A 16,913-nucleotide genomic window follows, 5' to 3' on the forward strand; every position below is an offset into this window, starting at 1 on the left:
ATAATTTGTCAAGAGTACAGAAAACTTTTTTCTTTTTAGTTTTAAAAGGCAAACACCAAGACTTAAAGTGCATTTATATTTCACAAAAGAAGCAAGTATGGAGGTACTGATTCCCAAGCTGAGACCCAACAAGTTTTTATTCTGACCCTACTGTATTCGAATGTGGGTAAGTCACCATGAATCCACATCTAAATTTCAGCATCTACTACATGAGGATCTTGTTTCCAACATGGCTTCATTAATTGAAGCCAGTTTTGGTAGGATACATATGAATTAACAAAAGTAATTAATACCTATTGTTGTAAAAGCTAACATTTGGTGAATGCATATGCCAGGCCCTTTCAAAACTGTTTTAAATGTATTTTTTCAATTAATTTTAACATTACTGTGAGGCAATTAATACGGTCCCCATCTTATAGATGAAGCCACTTGAGCACAGAGAGGTGAAGTTACTTGCCTAATGTCACACAGCTCATCACTCAGCGGTGGAGGCTGGATTTGAACCCAGACTAGTTTCTAGAACTTTCACTGAACATTTGTACTATCTTGATACTTAAAAACATTTTGGCTTCATTACCAAAAATGCCTACAGTAACCTCCTAAGAGTGGTGCTTAGGAGATGGTCTTTAAGAGAATTATTCATTCACTCATTCAACAAACTCACTGAGCACCTCCTACAGCCATGAAGCTGGATTGCCAACACGGAAACTAAAGCCCACCTTCGAGGATAAAAGTTGACTTTTCTCAGACAGGAAAATAACTACATGAGAATCAAAACCTGAGAGTCTCGTTGCTAAGCACTAACATGAAGCTGTGATTGTGGGAAAGGGCTTAACATTTCAATGAGCATGTACTACAAGCCAGGTACCACACTAAGCTAAAATGCTTTATAGAAGCTATACATAGTTGTATATTCTTTGTTGTGGGTCCTTCTAGCTGTGGCATGTGGGATGCTGCCTCAGCGTGGTTTGATGAGCAGTGCCATGTCCACACCCAGGATCCGAACCAACGAAACACTGGGCCGCCTGCAGCGGAGCGCGAACTTAACCACTCGGCCACGGGGCCAGCCCCCCACAGGGGTCCTCTTTTGATCAGGAAAGGTAAGGCAGAACCTCAGCAGATTTCTGCTTATGTCTCAATGGCCAGAACTCTGCCATATATGGCCAATCGACCTGCAAGTGAGGCTTAAAAAGTAAATATGTAGTAGACACAGTTTTGCTCACACAAAATTGGAGTTCTATTAGCAAGGGAGGGGAGGGTGAATATTATTGGGTGAGCACCTAAACAGTGTCTGCCACACTGCTTCACAGGGTTGGGAGAATTGAGAGAATTCATGCATTCAGACTTAACACAGTCTGGGGCCCGCTTCCAGGATCGAGAGATGCGAGCTGTTTTATTTTGCAAAAGAAGAGGTTAAACCGCTTACCCCAAATCACACAGTTTCTATACAAGAGAAACAAGATTAAAAGGCAGCCCTGTGGACTCTCAAACCTGAGCATTAACAAGGTAGAGTCATTAGGACAGCTAGGTGGAGGTTTTCAATGGTTCCTTTGCTCCTGAAGCACTGTTTTGCAGCTATTTAAGATTCACACATTTTTTCCTTCATAGACATTCTAAGGTATGCCTCAGCTGCAGCCCCTGCAGGAATCAGTGGAAAAAGAAGTGAAGAGGGAGCCAGCTCTTGTGTTAAGTCTTCTGAATCACCAGGCAACCACCGACGAGGAAGCAGAAGGACATCTGTATTCAACCAACAAAACTCTGTATTTAATAGAAAAATGGCCACGAAGCTCAACAGTTTGATTAAGCATGGAAACCAAACACTGACCTTTTAGGATAATGGTTGGCTCCTCTCAGAATAGAAAACAACTGCACGAGAATCAAAACCTGATGTGTAAAGTGTCCCCTCAAAGCAACATATTCAAAAGATGTTAGAAGCCTCTGCCAGGAAAACAGACATCTCTATTTTTCAGTAAAAAAACTTACCATTACTAATTAAAACCACAATATTTAAAGAATGATGCCTCCCCTACAGCATGAAAGGACTTGGTTCCATATTTGCAAGGTGTAAGGAACATATGAGGTCTGGTGACCTCATACAGAATAACTCTATGCATATAATTACTGTGTACAGAGGTGTCTGGAGAGCAGATTTTTAAGCAATGCCAGGACAAACCTGTATGACACTAATAGAAAATGTAAAACACATGGTTCCCAGTCTGTTTGCTCAAGCATAAAACAAGCAGAGTACTGACTGACTTCCTCCCATAGGGTGAAAGAGCAGAAGTTCTGTGAAGACACAAGCTATGTCTACAAAGCACAGACAGCAGTGGTAGCTAGATTTGGGGAATTCAAGGATTATCATTTTTGGCATTGCCAAGTAGGAACGGTAAAATGGCAGTCATAATAACCACCAACCAGCCAACCAACAAACCACCCGCCACTGTCATCATCATTTCACAAGAAGACCTTTGAACACCAAGCAACTAGTGTGGACATACATATTCTCAAAGTAAAAGACAGTACTTTAAATGGGATGGGTTTTATTAAAATCTCACTCCCTCATCCGAATTTTTCTCATTTGACATGCAGAGATTAACATTTAGGAGTCACAGGGTCGGTCCTGGCATTGTTCTCTCAGTCCCAGATAGGCTTTCTGACACTGGATTTCAAAGCCAAGAGGGCTCTCTGGTAAGGGATTAGAGGCAGGGCCCAAGAGCTTCAGGATGCATACAATTTAAAATCTTCACTAGAAATTTTTAGAGCACGTCTGTAATAGGGGCAGAGAATTTGGCAAGGCTTCCTCCACTCCCTTCATGGCCTTCCTGAAAGTATCTCAATAGTTTAAGTTTACACACCAGGTTCAAGTTCTTATTATTACTTGTGCATTCATTTTAACCCTACTACTAGAACCTAGACAGCTTGAAGGCAGGGGCCTTAAATTCTCTGTGGAATCTCGCACTCAGCAGGCATCCAATGATCCTACTGACTTGATGTGAGCTTGATGATTGTGGAGTCTGTAAAAGTTCTGAAAGTCAATCATAGCAGCTGATGAACAACATCGTAAGCTGGTCTTGAGGAAAAGATGGGTCTGTCCGAAGAAATAATAAAAGAGAAAATAGTGTACAGTTAATTGAAAACTTCCATGTTCACCTATCTAACTACATAATGTGTTATGCATATGCTCTGAGCATATGCAGATAGTCTGAGGCTGAAATACAAGTTCTTTTATGAAAATTCAAATAAAACCAATCAAGGCCGTCTCTACTTAAAAACTGAAATAAGGCCTATATGACCTAGATTTTCTTACACAACGTGTAACCTTCTCTACATATGTACTGTGTAGTGGTAACAAAATAATCACAAGAGTTTGGCAGTGGGCAAGAAACTTTGAGACAATCTTATCCAGTCTTATTTTTCAAGGAAACTGGCCTCAGTGAGGCTGAGTGATTTATTCGAGGTCACAACACTAGACCCTCTCAAAGTTGGGACATAGAACCAAGGTTTCCTGTTTTCCAGAACCATGATCTCACCACAATATTATTTACTCTCTGGCTGACAAAATCACCTTCTGCTTTCATATTAAATTCAATGAAAACAGAGTCCATATTAAGTGCCAACAGTAACTTGCAGTGGCACTAGATGGTTAAGGGAGAATAAACATCATAAACAGGATAATGACATGACCTCCGCCCTTGGTGACTCATAATCAAACAGGAAGGGCTTCATACACACAAATAACATGTTTTTGGGGTAAAAGGTTATCTTGAGACATAAAATTTTTCAGTCTTTTGACTCACCCAATTTGCTGTGTCCTTTCTTCTTTCTCTGCTGTATTTATAATATCTACCATGTGCACGTTACATAGAATATCTGATATAGACAACTAGACATCCTTGTTGAAAAAACAAAGCCCTTTAGAGCCTACTTCTCGATGATTGAGGGTAGGAAAATGAAATAACATACTTTAGGCAATTCTCCTTTGTACAAAAACCCTGCACATCAGCCTATACGCTGGCATGCAAACTTGTAACTTATCACACCAATCAAAATAAGAATGTCACTTAAGTGAATGCATATCAGTGTTACTCTAATCGATGTTCCAAACAAATGCCATCATAGTAAAAGCACTGAAAGACATGACAGCACCTAATAAACTATGCAAGTACTATATGAGTTGCATGTACAATGAAAAAGGAGTGAATAAAAGGATTGGTTCTGAGTGGTGTGATCTTTGAGGACAGGGACTGTCTTTTTGATATTATCATAGTCCTAGAACATGGAATAATAGTGAGCATTCAAAAATATCATATGCATGAGTGAAAGGAAGGGAGAGAGGGAGGAAGCAAGGGAGGCTGGTTGATTAGAGCCTGAAAAACCCATGTGTCAAAGGAGGTATTTTAGCAGAGTCTCAAGGCAAGGTCCAACTCCTTTAGGCAGGAAAGCATTCTCTAGGAAAGGGGAAAGGACCCCAGACAGAGACTGCACTCTTGCTCCTTTATGGCCACGTGGGCTGTGCATGGCACTACTCTAGAAAGGGCTGCTCACATGGACTCCAGCAACCCTGAAGAGGAGAAAGACTGGAAAGGTTTCTGCAGAGTGCTGGATGTCTTCTAAATATATTTACAATTCACCAATTATGACTAACTTAGCTGACTAAATTTTTCTTCAGGAAGATAATTTGGGTTGACACAGTGGTAGAAATAGGAGGCAGTTCTAGAAATAACAGATCTGGGTTAAAATCTTGATGCCTCCACTTACTTAGCTGTATAAACTAAACGTAAGCTCAGTGAGGGCAAATATCATGTCTATCTTGTTTATCAACTTATCTCAGTGCCTAGCACATAGAATGTATACTTAGTAAATATTGGATGATAAATTTTAATCACATGTTATGCACTTAATGGTTTCTTCATCTGTAAAATGAGGATACTGACATTCGTTTCACATGGTAAAATGAGTAGGAAACAAGAAAATCTGCATAAAGTACATGGCACAGTGCCAGGCTCATGGTAGACGCTTCATGAGTGGGAGCTACTATTAGAAATAATAGTCCAGTAACATATGGGGCAGTCCTACACAAAATACCTCAACTGCCCAATCGTGCTCCCATTGAGAAGCACAGCGTAGCCTAAAGAGACAATGAAGTCAACTAGTTTCCTGACATCATTCACTTTAAAACAATATATATATATAACTCTTTGGAAAATATTTGCAAATGATGTTACATTTATCCTGATTTTGTTAACTCACGCGCATGTCAATAACAAAGAAATATCAGGCCCTATCACATTATAAAATAAATTCAATTAAAATGTCATAATATTTTATGATTGCATGGGAGGAAAAGTTCTAGTGAAATAGTAAATCAAACAGAAAATGTGGCACTAAAAGCAGAAAATGTGTCTGCAAGAAACGTTAAGAAGAAAGCATTTGTATCTTGTCAAAGAATCAACCAGGACTTTTCTTAAGAGAATCAAAGAAAGCAATTGTGAAGAACTCCTATTTTCATCCTTTCATTTATTGTCTCCTTCTGGCCCCGTATCCCACATAGTAAACATCTGTGTCCTGTTAAAACTTCAGCTCCCCCGCTGAGCAACAGTCCTGCTGGTCTTGAGCCCTGAGGTTTGCTTATTCCTTTGCTAAGAGGAAGACAGAGGAACAATGATTTAAAAAGCAAGGCATTGAAGATGAAGGATAAACAGTCAAAAGCGTAAGGACAAAGATCTAGAAGAAGAACCTTCCAAGCAGTGGGCTTCTGTACTCCAAGGAGCATGCAAGAGACAGAAGGAGACTAGATTAGAACCTCCTAACCACACATAAATTGACATCGAGATTCTCACTTGAATCCTGTGTCAGGCAATATGTGAGGTATTTCACAGTTTCAATGGGATGGAGACAGTGGTATCCTCACTCTTTCCTCTATTTTGACATATTTCAGTTTATCCGCATCCAGAATGGGTTTATAGGGTATAGAATCTGGTTTTAACTAAACCAAACACCAAAGTAGACAACTATCTTTCAAAGATTACTACAATCTTTAATCACTGGATTGAAGATAATACCAATCGTGCAAGCACAAGCAAACAACTGAAAAAGAGGTAAACCAACGCTTGTTTCATAGCACGAGCTCTTCCAAAACCACATTACAAGATAAATCATGATCGAATGTCTAAGTCAGTGCTGTCCAAAAGACTGTGATGATGGAAATATTCTAGATTGGTGCTCTCCAACATGGTAGCCACTAGCCACATATGGCTACTGAACACTTGAAATGCAGCTAGTGCAGCTAAGAAACTAAATTGTTATTTTTTAAATATACTTTAAATTTAAATAGCCACTGTGACTAGTGGCTACTACATTGGATAGTGCAAATCTAAGAGACAACAAACAGAGCCAAGCTCTTAGGTTTGAAGTCAAATGCTATCACTTACAAGCTGCATGACCTTTGGTTTAATTTTTCTATGCCTTTTTCTTCACCATAATCATAATGCCTACCTCATATGGTTGTTGTTAGAATTAAATTTTTGTTGTTGACTCCAATTCCTAGTGACCCTGCGTATAGCAGAGGGGAACCCTATCTGTAGGTCTTTTTACAGCATCTTTTCATCTTGTGGCGCTATATGAGACAAAGCTCTGCTGCTATTCAGAGGGTTTTCATTGTACTAATCCTACAGGACCACCGTCATATATGCGGTCTATTCTTGACCAAAAAGTCATTACGCAGCACATGACTGTATTATGGTAACATAAGATGTTAACAATAGGGAAAACTGGGTGAAGAATATATGGAAATACTTGTTAAGGAAAATTTACTAATAGAATTGTAATCCTTCTAAGCTATGAGTACATTTTGTTCATTTCTAAAACATACATTATTTCTTGTAGAGATACACTTGTAGATATATACTTCTTGGAAAGATATAAAAATTTATTTTCCTCACCTTGTGATTTTAGAAGAAAACGTATGCACTTAATGGAGGAATATTTGGAGAGAGGTCAAAGGGCGCAAGGACAAAGACCAAAGGTTGAAAATTGTAAAACTTATGAGGAGAAACAGAAAAGAATTTCTTCTAAAGAAAACACTGAGGAAGTGGCCTTAAAAAAATTTTGGGGGGTAAATCTCCAATTAGATGATATAAGAAAATGAGGATTTTATAACTGGATACAATTGAGAAACTGCATATTCCCTCTTTGAGTTTCACTGTGACCATCAGTATCACAAGTTCCTGCAGTAAAGAAACCTGTTTAATACAATCTTTTCCCAAACTTACTTCACCATGGAAGCTTTTCCTGTTACATCTGTGAAAACCTAAGGAAGAGTTCTTGTAATTTTGGAAAATTCTATTGCATATGCGTAACTTTCACTGTTATGCTGGTATTTACACTATTTGCACTATTTTAGCAATCTTCTCCCACCCTCACAATCTTGGTCCTCGGGCCTTCAAACGCAGACCAGAATCTATGCAATTGGCACTCTTGCTCACAGGCCTTTGGACTATGCACCGGCTTTCCTGGGTCTCTGACTTGCAGACAGCAGACTGTAGAACTTCTCAGCCTCCATAATCATGTGAGTCAGTACTTTATAACAAACCTATATAGATACAAGTTCAGTTTCTCTGGAGAACCCTGATTAATGCAGTAGCTAAGCACAAAATTAGCATAAAGGAATAGCAACCTTATAATGAAAAGACACTGCTTATGGAATACCAAACAATAAAATAAACTACCTTGTAATCATGTTAAAAAGAAGTACTATATTAACAGATACTAACATTGACATCTCTAATAGGAATCATCAACATCAAGATATCAATTCTAAGTTAACTCTTGATTTAACACATAACCAACAGCAAAAATAACTTCAGGAGGAGGCTAGAGAGACTGATTCTAATATTTATACTGAAAAATAAACCCACAAAAAGGCAAAATTATAGGGATGGAGAATCGATCAGTGGCAGCCAGAGGTTGGGTGGAGGGAGTCTACTACAAAGGGGTAGCCTGAGGGAATTTTGGAGTGATGGAACTGTGGTAGTTGGATACACAAGTCCAAGCATCTGTCAAAACCCATGGAAATGTACACCACAAAGAGTGAATTTTACTGTGTATAAACTAATAAGCCAACCACAAAAAGAAAATAACCCACAAGAATAGCCAAAAAATTCTGAAAAATAAAAGTAATGAGGGGAGATTGGCTCTACCATAGCGAAACACACCATAGTGCTACAATCATCTAAACAGTGTGGTGCTGGCAGATGAGTACACAGATCCACGAAACCAGCTATGAAGACCAGAAATGGATGCAAACATATAAGGGAATTTAGTATATAACACTTGTAATCTAGAAAGAAAGATGGAGTTTTAAATACATGGTGTTGGGTAGCATTGTGGAGGGGGAACAAAAAAGTTGATCCCTACCTCCTACCTTCTATCAAAGTAAGTTCAAGATGGATACTAGTTGGATAAAGGATATAAACCTGAAACATAAAACTTTAAAACCAATAGGAAAAATGGGAGCATTCTTCTATAATCACGGAATAAGGAAGACCTTTGTTGTTATGACACAAAATGTGGTAGTCATAAAAGATAAACTATACAAAAATAAAGAATAACTTCTGCAGGTATCATTTGCTAAAAAAAGTATATATTGTATTGATATATGTTTAGAGCAGCTCTGGAAAGACACATGCAATAGTGGCAACAGTGACTGTCTCTGCAGAAGGAAACTGAGGAGACTTAGGTAGCTATTATTTGTCACTGTCTCCCTACAACACTAATAGTTATTTTGAAATACATCCTTACGATTTTCAAAGTTGGGAATTCTATATATGGTATCACTGTATACTCCAATATAAAATATGCCATTTTCCAAAAATAATTTCAGTAGGCCAACACTCAATTAATTGGAATCTTTAAATAATTGCCGTTTAGGCCCTTCAACATCTAATCACAGTCCCTTTGCACTTACACTGCAGGCCAACTGCACTGCTTTGTAATTCCTGAACATGCTCTTGCTTTCCTCCATGCTTTTGAAAATACTGTTTCCTCTGCTGAGAGAACTTTACCCCACCTCTGCCTACTGAAATCATTCTTCCTAACAGGGCAGCTCAAATCCCACGAATCCACAAAGCTCTCTGCAAACTTTGTAGATAGGTATATTACATACCCACACAGAGAGAAAGGTAACGAAAGATTTAAAAAGATACAAAGGCAGAATGATCAATTTAAAAAGTTATTTATTAAACAATTTAAATGCAACTAAAAGTATATTTAAAAGTCCAACATTATTGGATCCCTTTGAAATACCTATTCTGGGAAGAAGTATTTTGTCCAACTTTCTAATGATAAGGGAAATGATAAAAATAGAACAGGGATGAAAAACATTTTTAAACAAACAATAAAGCACACAGTAAATTTAGAAATAAAAATAAAAACACACAAACATACAAACTATTGAAGTATGAAACAAAATGTTTCATATGTTTTTAAATGCTTCTGGAATACTCACATGAGGGCTGAACTGTCTATGTCCAAGTTAATAAACAGTATATAAACACCTTTTTAAGGTACCATACTTTGAGATATATAGAAATATTTTAGAATATGTGTTGGGTGTATAAACTGTCCACATTTAGCAAACATATTCTACATACGATCATATTCACTCATACTTAATGAAAAAAGAATTTATAATTTAAATATCTTGATTTGAAAATTGTGGATTGGATAATCTTATTAAATTACATTATAATTGCCAATTGTGCCATCAAAAAAGTTATTCAATTTTGTTTTTAAAGAGTTGCTTCTGAAAATGTCAGTATTTTAGGGCAAAAGAAAATATCGTGTATTCTTGTTCATTAATTCTGATGCTTAGTTTCTATGATTAACACAAAAAAACCACGCAAGAGAGAGCATTCTATGGAAAAGCCTGTCTGATTTTTCAGTAGTTCCAAATGGTGTTATACAATATTTCATTGGAAATAGTGGTTTCACCACATATTTGGCAGTAGCTTCTATTTAAAACACAACTTTGCCCCATAACATCCATCAAAGGCTTTAGAACATAATTGACTTTGGCAGAACACATGGAGACCAAGATGTGAATGGGGACTGTCAGTGGATATGAGGACATTTACGAAAAGAGGTTTGGGGGTGTGCGTGTGTGTGTGTGCGCGTGTGTGTGATGAAAGTTTATCCAGAACTATAAAACACATTTTCCTAATTAGATCTCAATTGTATAAACAATATAAACCAAATGTTTAGAACTTAAATGGATTCTCAATTTTTATGAGAGGCAACTCTTTTTTTTTTTTTTCTTTTATCATTCTTTACAGAGGACAAAGCTTTAGTCATATATATTCTTCTGGACACTGAGGGGAAGGTCTCCTTTGTCTCCTTCTCAGTCTGAAAGAGAAGGAGAACGAATAGACCTGCCACTGGCTGGGCTAGAGAAAGTGAAAGGCTCCTTGTCCTTTTCTTTACTATCATGCTTATGCTTGTGCTTATGCTTATGTTTGTGCTTCTTCTTCTTTTTCTTGTGCTCGTGGTGATGGTGGTGATGGTGGTCACTGTGTTTGGAGGACGTAGATTCCTTAGTAAACACTGAGAGTGGAGCTGTTGAAACTGGATGCATACTCATCTCCAAAGGTGATTGTTCTTTACCTTCAAGATTAAAAACACCCAAATGAATTCCTGTTGATAACAAGGAAAGTGAAATGAAAGTAAGAGAGAGCTGACGACAGTATAGGAAAGAAAGATTTCTAAGTGTTTATCTCTTCCATGGGAATAATTAGGAATGGGAGAAGTATCTAAATAAGACATCCAATTAGTTATACACAGATAAGTTTTCAACACTGTGGCCAGGAAATTGAATATTTCAATTCCTTATAGTCTATAAAATTGTGACATATACCAGTGTGTTACCAAGCCATCTTCTAAAAACCAATTATTTTAAAGTATTAGGAGAGACAGTAACAATTACATATGTGTACATAATTGGTTAAGACCCACACTGGCCAATAAAACAGCTCCTTCAACTACACCTTTGCTCTAAAGTATTAGGGGGGGAAATGGCAGTACTTTATTTGTGCCATCTGGAGAACCATTTGTACACAAACATGCTACACTAGTTACTGATAATGTATCTCAGCAAAAACCCAAACTTCTGTAATTCTTTAAGACAATTTCTGGGAACAGATAGGCAAAGGTGAACTCTTGAGATAGGTTCAGTATACAGAGCTTAAGAAATCCAGAAAAGGTGGGGAGTCTATAAAGGGAATGTCTTTACTTAAAGACAAAGTAGTATCATTAAGAAAAAAGCAGCTGAAAATTAGGAGACCTGTGCCCTAGCAGAGGTTCTGCTGTTAACCTTCAGCATTATTTTCTCTCTTTATCTCATCTAAAACAGGGATGAATGTCTTTGAAGGTTCTTTCCATTTCTAACATTCTATCAGTCTAGGAATTTATAAGAGTAGTTCTCAGACTCTAGTATACAAGAATTTCTTGCTTCCTCCAGACCCTATAATCTTCGAGCCATACCCTGAGAAACAATTCTCTCAGGATTGCTGTAGGTTAACGGTACTGCTTTACATGCAGCCAACAAGAAAAAAGCGTAAGAATCATCTCAGATCCCCTCTCTTCTACATCTAGTTGGTTATCAAATCTTATTAATTCTCACTTACAAGTATCTCATAAATCCACCTCCCTATCCTGTCTGTGACTGTGTTACTTCAGACCACCTCACCTCATCTGGATTACAGTACTAGTCTCCTGTTAACGGGTTTCTTTGCCTGAAGCGTCCTATCCTCGAATCCACACTTTACATGGCTGCATAGCAGTGCTTCTCAACCAGGGATGATTTTTGCCCCCAGGGGTTATTTGCAATGTCTAGAGACATTTTTGTTGTCACAACTGGGGTGGGCTAGGGGGAAGAAGTGTGAATGGTATCCTGTGGGTAGAGGCTAGGGATGCTGTCAAACATCATATAACAAACAGGACAGCCCCCCTAACAGCAAGGAATTCTCAGGCTCAAAATCTCAATAGTGTTCAAGGTGGGAGACCCTGCTGCACAATGATCTTCCAAAAACAAAACTGATCATAATTATCTGCTTAAAAACTCAGTTAGTTCTACCAACAAAATAAAAGCCAAACTCCTTAGACTTCAGTAGTTTGTGAAAATATATGTATTTTCAATCCAAACTAGCTAAAAGATCAGGCTTTTCACTAAAATGAACTTCAATGCAGTGGTTTCTTTTCTTTTTTAAAAAGTAAATTCTCAGCACTAATTTTGATCCAAACCATGGGTTTTACCAAAACGGGGATCACCAAGGAAGTTTTCTAAAAATCACTGTTAGCACTAATTTTAATGACAGCTTACAATGTAAATTTCCTGAACTTACCTTTACAGCGATAATCTTCCCGTATTCCTTTCTATACACTCTAGGCTAGCCATTTTGTAACTGTATTTATAAATGCTTTCCCCATGCTTGGAATGCCCTTCCCTTATTTCTTGTCTGACTCACACATTTTTTTAACAAGTAGCAGGAACTACACGGGAATTGGGAAAAACAGTGACGAACTGGACAGATCTCAGTCCTCCTGGAGCTTACAAACTAGTAAAGAATAAAGAAATTGAATAAGCACATCTGAGTAATAAAAAGACAAAACAGAGTGTGAAACCAGAGCACAACAGGAGACTTAAATTAGTTGAGGGGGGGATCAGAGGCAACCTTTTCCGAGGAAGTACTGTTTAAATTGGAAGCTAAAGGAGGGGAAAGGGAAAGAAAAAACATTTTAGGGTCTTCAATAATTTAAAACTCAGCTCGAATGTCATTTCTTTGGGAAGTTTTCCCCAAACTGCCCCAAAGAATTGTTCTTTCATGTTCCCACAACGTAATACAGATGAGGAAATTAAGGCACAGAGAAATTAAGTGTCTGGCCCAAGGTGGTACTGGCAGATCGGAGCTATAAAACCAAAAGGCCTGACTCCAAAGTCTGTGCTCTTAACCACCCTGCCCATCTGCAGGTAGCATGGTGCACACTGCAGCACTTCTCTAGATCTTTGGGTCTTTTTCATTAGACTCATAGCTTTTTAAGGACAGAGAGTTTGTCCTTTTCACCTTTGTATCCCAGTGTATCACACAGTCGTAGCATCCCCTACACTCCCACTCCCCACCCCTACCAAAGCTTGCTAAATAAATGAATTGATTAATATAACAGAATTATATTAACTGCTGTGTTTCTTTTTAAATAGGATGTCAGGTGAACTCAGTTCAAGTAAATGCAATCTGAAGATCACCGATTTTAAAGGGAGATGGATAAAGCACAGAAATATTATAGATCATTCATTCAACTAGTATTGATTGACTACTGTACTTCCTTTCTGTCAGGCACTGTTCCAATATTTAGAACAAGTGAACAAGTCGGACAAAGTCCCTGTTCTCACAGATTATTCACATTTTACTGCTACAAAATTATACTTCTTATATTCATGATTTTTTGGTAAAGCTAACACTAATAATGCAAAAGCTAAATAGATCATACATAGAAGTTTGGGGGTCTGTATCTTTTACAATAACTGGTACACAGATATTTTTCAGAAAAAGAAAAATTTTGAGAGATAACTGATTTATAGTATCAGTCAAATATGCCACTATATGATTTTAATTTAGATTTTAAATGAATTACATGAATATGTTCTTTATTTTATAAATATGGGAAAACAGGTCCATACCTAACAGAATCCATAGCCAAGTGATGGGGAGAAGTAATAAAAGACTTTAAAGCTTCACAAACAAATTCCTTGAACTCCTATCTCATTATTTAGTCAGTCTACATCAATAGACTGCGGCTTTCCAATAGGCTGTCTGCACTACTGGGAGTCTGAGGTCCTCTTCTGCACTGACAGAAGTTTCACCATCTAATCCTGAACATCTGCCAAGCTACTTGGATTGCAGAAAAGCCAATAATCATATTGGAAACTGTACCTCCCAGCAGAGGCAACTGCCAAATGGACAACTGAGAGTACTTGGGTGTACTCTTTTCCAAAGAATACTTATAACCACTAAAAAAGTAAATTCAATCCCTTTCCTAGTGGCCTTATATTTTGCATTAAAGAATACTGATTATAAATCTTACATTTCTCTTGATTTGTATAAATTCTGTTAAGAAGACAATGGATTAGCTAGATCCAAGGATAAAGGTGTTAAGAACCAGGGTCCTAGGACAAATGGCTGATTCCAGTTCTGGGTAGAATATTTACAAGATGAGCATGAAAAATCTGGTACAATAGCAAGGAAGATAAAGTTTTCTCAACAGACTCAAGAGTCAACTTAAGAGGTTCTCACTGTCCAAAGATGGAACAATTTGAATATTGATAAAGATAACTGTAATGGACTGGAACTGATCACCATTGGAGGATGCTAGTTAGCCAGCTCATTATTTTAAAAATTATTAAACATAGAGAATCAAGCCTTTATCTTTCCTTTCCTATATGATCTATACCACTGGATAACAGTAGATGAGGGGGAATTAGCTTTATAGAAATAACCCAACTTATAAATAAAAATGGAAAGACGAATTAGAATATCACCATCTTGCAACCCTTAATGAATTAATGGATCTAGGCCTTGAACATCTTAGAGGCTAACCTCATAAAAAAGAGTCAACCAGACATTGTATGCTTCCAGATGGAAGAACACATCACCATCTATAAATCTGAATCCAATTAAGCTTCTAGATACAACTACAAATTTCCAGGAAATGCAGAGGACTCTAACATGTTAATTACACCACAGGTATACAATTAGCAAAATACAGACTTGAAAACTACAGATCAAAACCCTAGTTTAACAAATACATCGTAAAAGGGAAAAAAAGAGAAAAAAAAGATGGACTGTAAATTTTAAATTTAAAAAGATGTAAAGGATATATCAGCCAACTGCAATCTGTAGACCTTATGTAGAGACTAATTCAAATAAATAAAAATAATGGCATATATGAGTCAACTGGAATTTAAACAGTGACTGGATATTTATGATACGAAAAAACTTAAATCCCTCGTATCATTTTATTCATAAATAATTTAGTATGTATCTCCAAAAGGTACAGGCTTTAAAAAGTCATAGCCACAGTAATATTCTTATATTTTAAAAAATTGTTTCAAAATAATTCATAAGAGTTGAAATAATAATGGGTAAAGGTACAGATTAAACAAGACTGACCATAAGCTGATCATTGTTGAAGCTGAGTAGTGGATACATGGAGGTTCATTACACTAGTCTACCTGCTTCCCAGTTTTACAACAGTGTTTTTTAAAAAGGAGAAGTTAAGGCAATTTGGCACTATCCGTGAAAATGTTAAATGCCCATATTCTTTGATTTAGAAAGTTCATTTCTAGAAATTTACCCCATAAATGTGCTCATGCATATGTGCAAAGACATATGTACAAAAATATTCATTAGAATATTATTTGTAACAACAGCACATCTGATAAAACATAATTTTACTCTATCACCACCAACCTTCAGCTCTTAAGTTTTCTTACACAATATGCATTTTTTGCTTGCTTAGTCTTCTACCTTTCCTGAATAATTTTTACTAGGTCTAATGCAAGGTGATAAGAAAGCACAATTTCCTTTCCACGTGGAATAGTATTAACAGTCAGATGTGGGACACACGAGTTTACTTTCACACTGGCATAACAAAGTCATCTATAGAATCTCTAATGAGAAAAATGTACATATTACCATCGCCCTGAAACAAACATTTACACACACAATTTCACATACTATTTCAGGGGTTTACAAGATAACCGGGAACTTGAGGTTCAGCCAAGGTTAGGCACCACTCAGTTTTTTAAGCTAAAGCCCCTTTAGTAACATAAAATATATGTCTCTATTGTAGATAGCAGATATATCAGAAAAAAAAGATACATATAATTCACAATATTATGATTTCCCTATTTCATGTTATATAGAAAGAATAAAACAAGGTTCAGTTTTGTCATTCTACCTAACATAAAATCTTTCCTAGAGACCTAGTATAACGTATCATGGTTAATGATTAGTTGCAGTCAATTTAACAAATATAACATAAACAGAAAGAGGTACTTAATATAAGCCTAATGTGGAAGCTTTTCAGCCCTCGGATAAAAGTGCTGATAACAGTGAATAACCTGCTAGTTCTACTAAATTCATTTGCATTAGGTGTATGTTTAAATTTAACACAAAATCTGGAGTTTCTATTAGGAAAAGTGTCAAGTCTGTTCTTTGGATTCTTTAGATGACTGTTAAAAATAAAATGTTGAATTATTATAATTTAAGAAAAAAAATCTAAGTCTGTTTTTCATATTAGAGTTTCAAAAGAAAGAACTCTAGGGCTCTCAAGTTTTATTTTTTAAAGGATTTCATGCACCAGAAAAGGGCTTTTCTGACTTATGCAAGGAGGCATTACATAACACAGCCCTAGCAGGCAACTGCAGGAACTTTCCTTCTTTTCTTCCCCACAGAAACCACTAGGGATTTCCCTCTGCTCCTGTTCCTGTCACTCCTCCTTTCTCTTACCACTGCAACCCCGGCAGCAACTTGGGAGACAGACCAGCTACCTTGGCCTTCAGAGTGGAGGAGAGGGAGCTGCAGTGGTGGCAGAGGAGAGGACACAGTGTGCTCAGTCCATCACCATGGGAACCATACTGCCCTTTCTCCCTATTCCCTTCCTTATCTCAGGAAAGGGGACAGAAACAGTAACGTAGTGAAGGAAAATACCCCTGCCACTTATTCTTTCTTACCCCAAATGGCTTAACATACCATACAAATATCATCCCCACCCTAAAACATTCTTCTATCATATGCAAGGAAAAAGAAAATTGGGGGCAAAAAAGTTAAAAAGTAAACCATGACCTGTCCTCTACTTAACAG

General features: G+C 37.2%; 1 protein-coding gene across 19 annotated transcripts in view; it reads right to left on the reverse strand.

The window, feature by feature from the left end:
* Window positions 1-1,739: 1,739 nt before the first annotated feature.
* Window positions 1,740-16,913, reverse strand: part of TAF2 (TATA-box binding protein associated factor 2) — an 88,149-nt gene continuing 72,975 nt past the window's right edge. For 9 of the 19 annotated variants that reach the window (XM_070481527.1, XM_070481523.1, XM_070481526.1 and 6 more), the window contains one exon: window positions 9,217-10,689. In XM_070481527.1, the coding sequence (XP_070337628.1) occupies window positions 10,397-10,689 (293 nt within the window). In that variant the 3' untranslated portion in view covers window positions 9,217-10,396. Of the gene's footprint in view, window positions 3,089-9,216; window positions 10,690-16,913 lie in introns of those variants that run through there. The other 10 variants (XM_070481529.1, XM_070481525.1, XM_070481528.1 and 7 more) reach the window with 4 other exon arrangements.

Source organism: Equus asinus, chromosome 12 (genome assembly GCF_041296235.1).
Source record: "Equus asinus isolate D_3611 breed Donkey chromosome 12, EquAss-T2T_v2, whole genome shotgun sequence".
Classification (NCBI taxonomy): domain Eukaryota; kingdom Metazoa; phylum Chordata; class Mammalia; order Perissodactyla; family Equidae; genus Equus; species Equus asinus.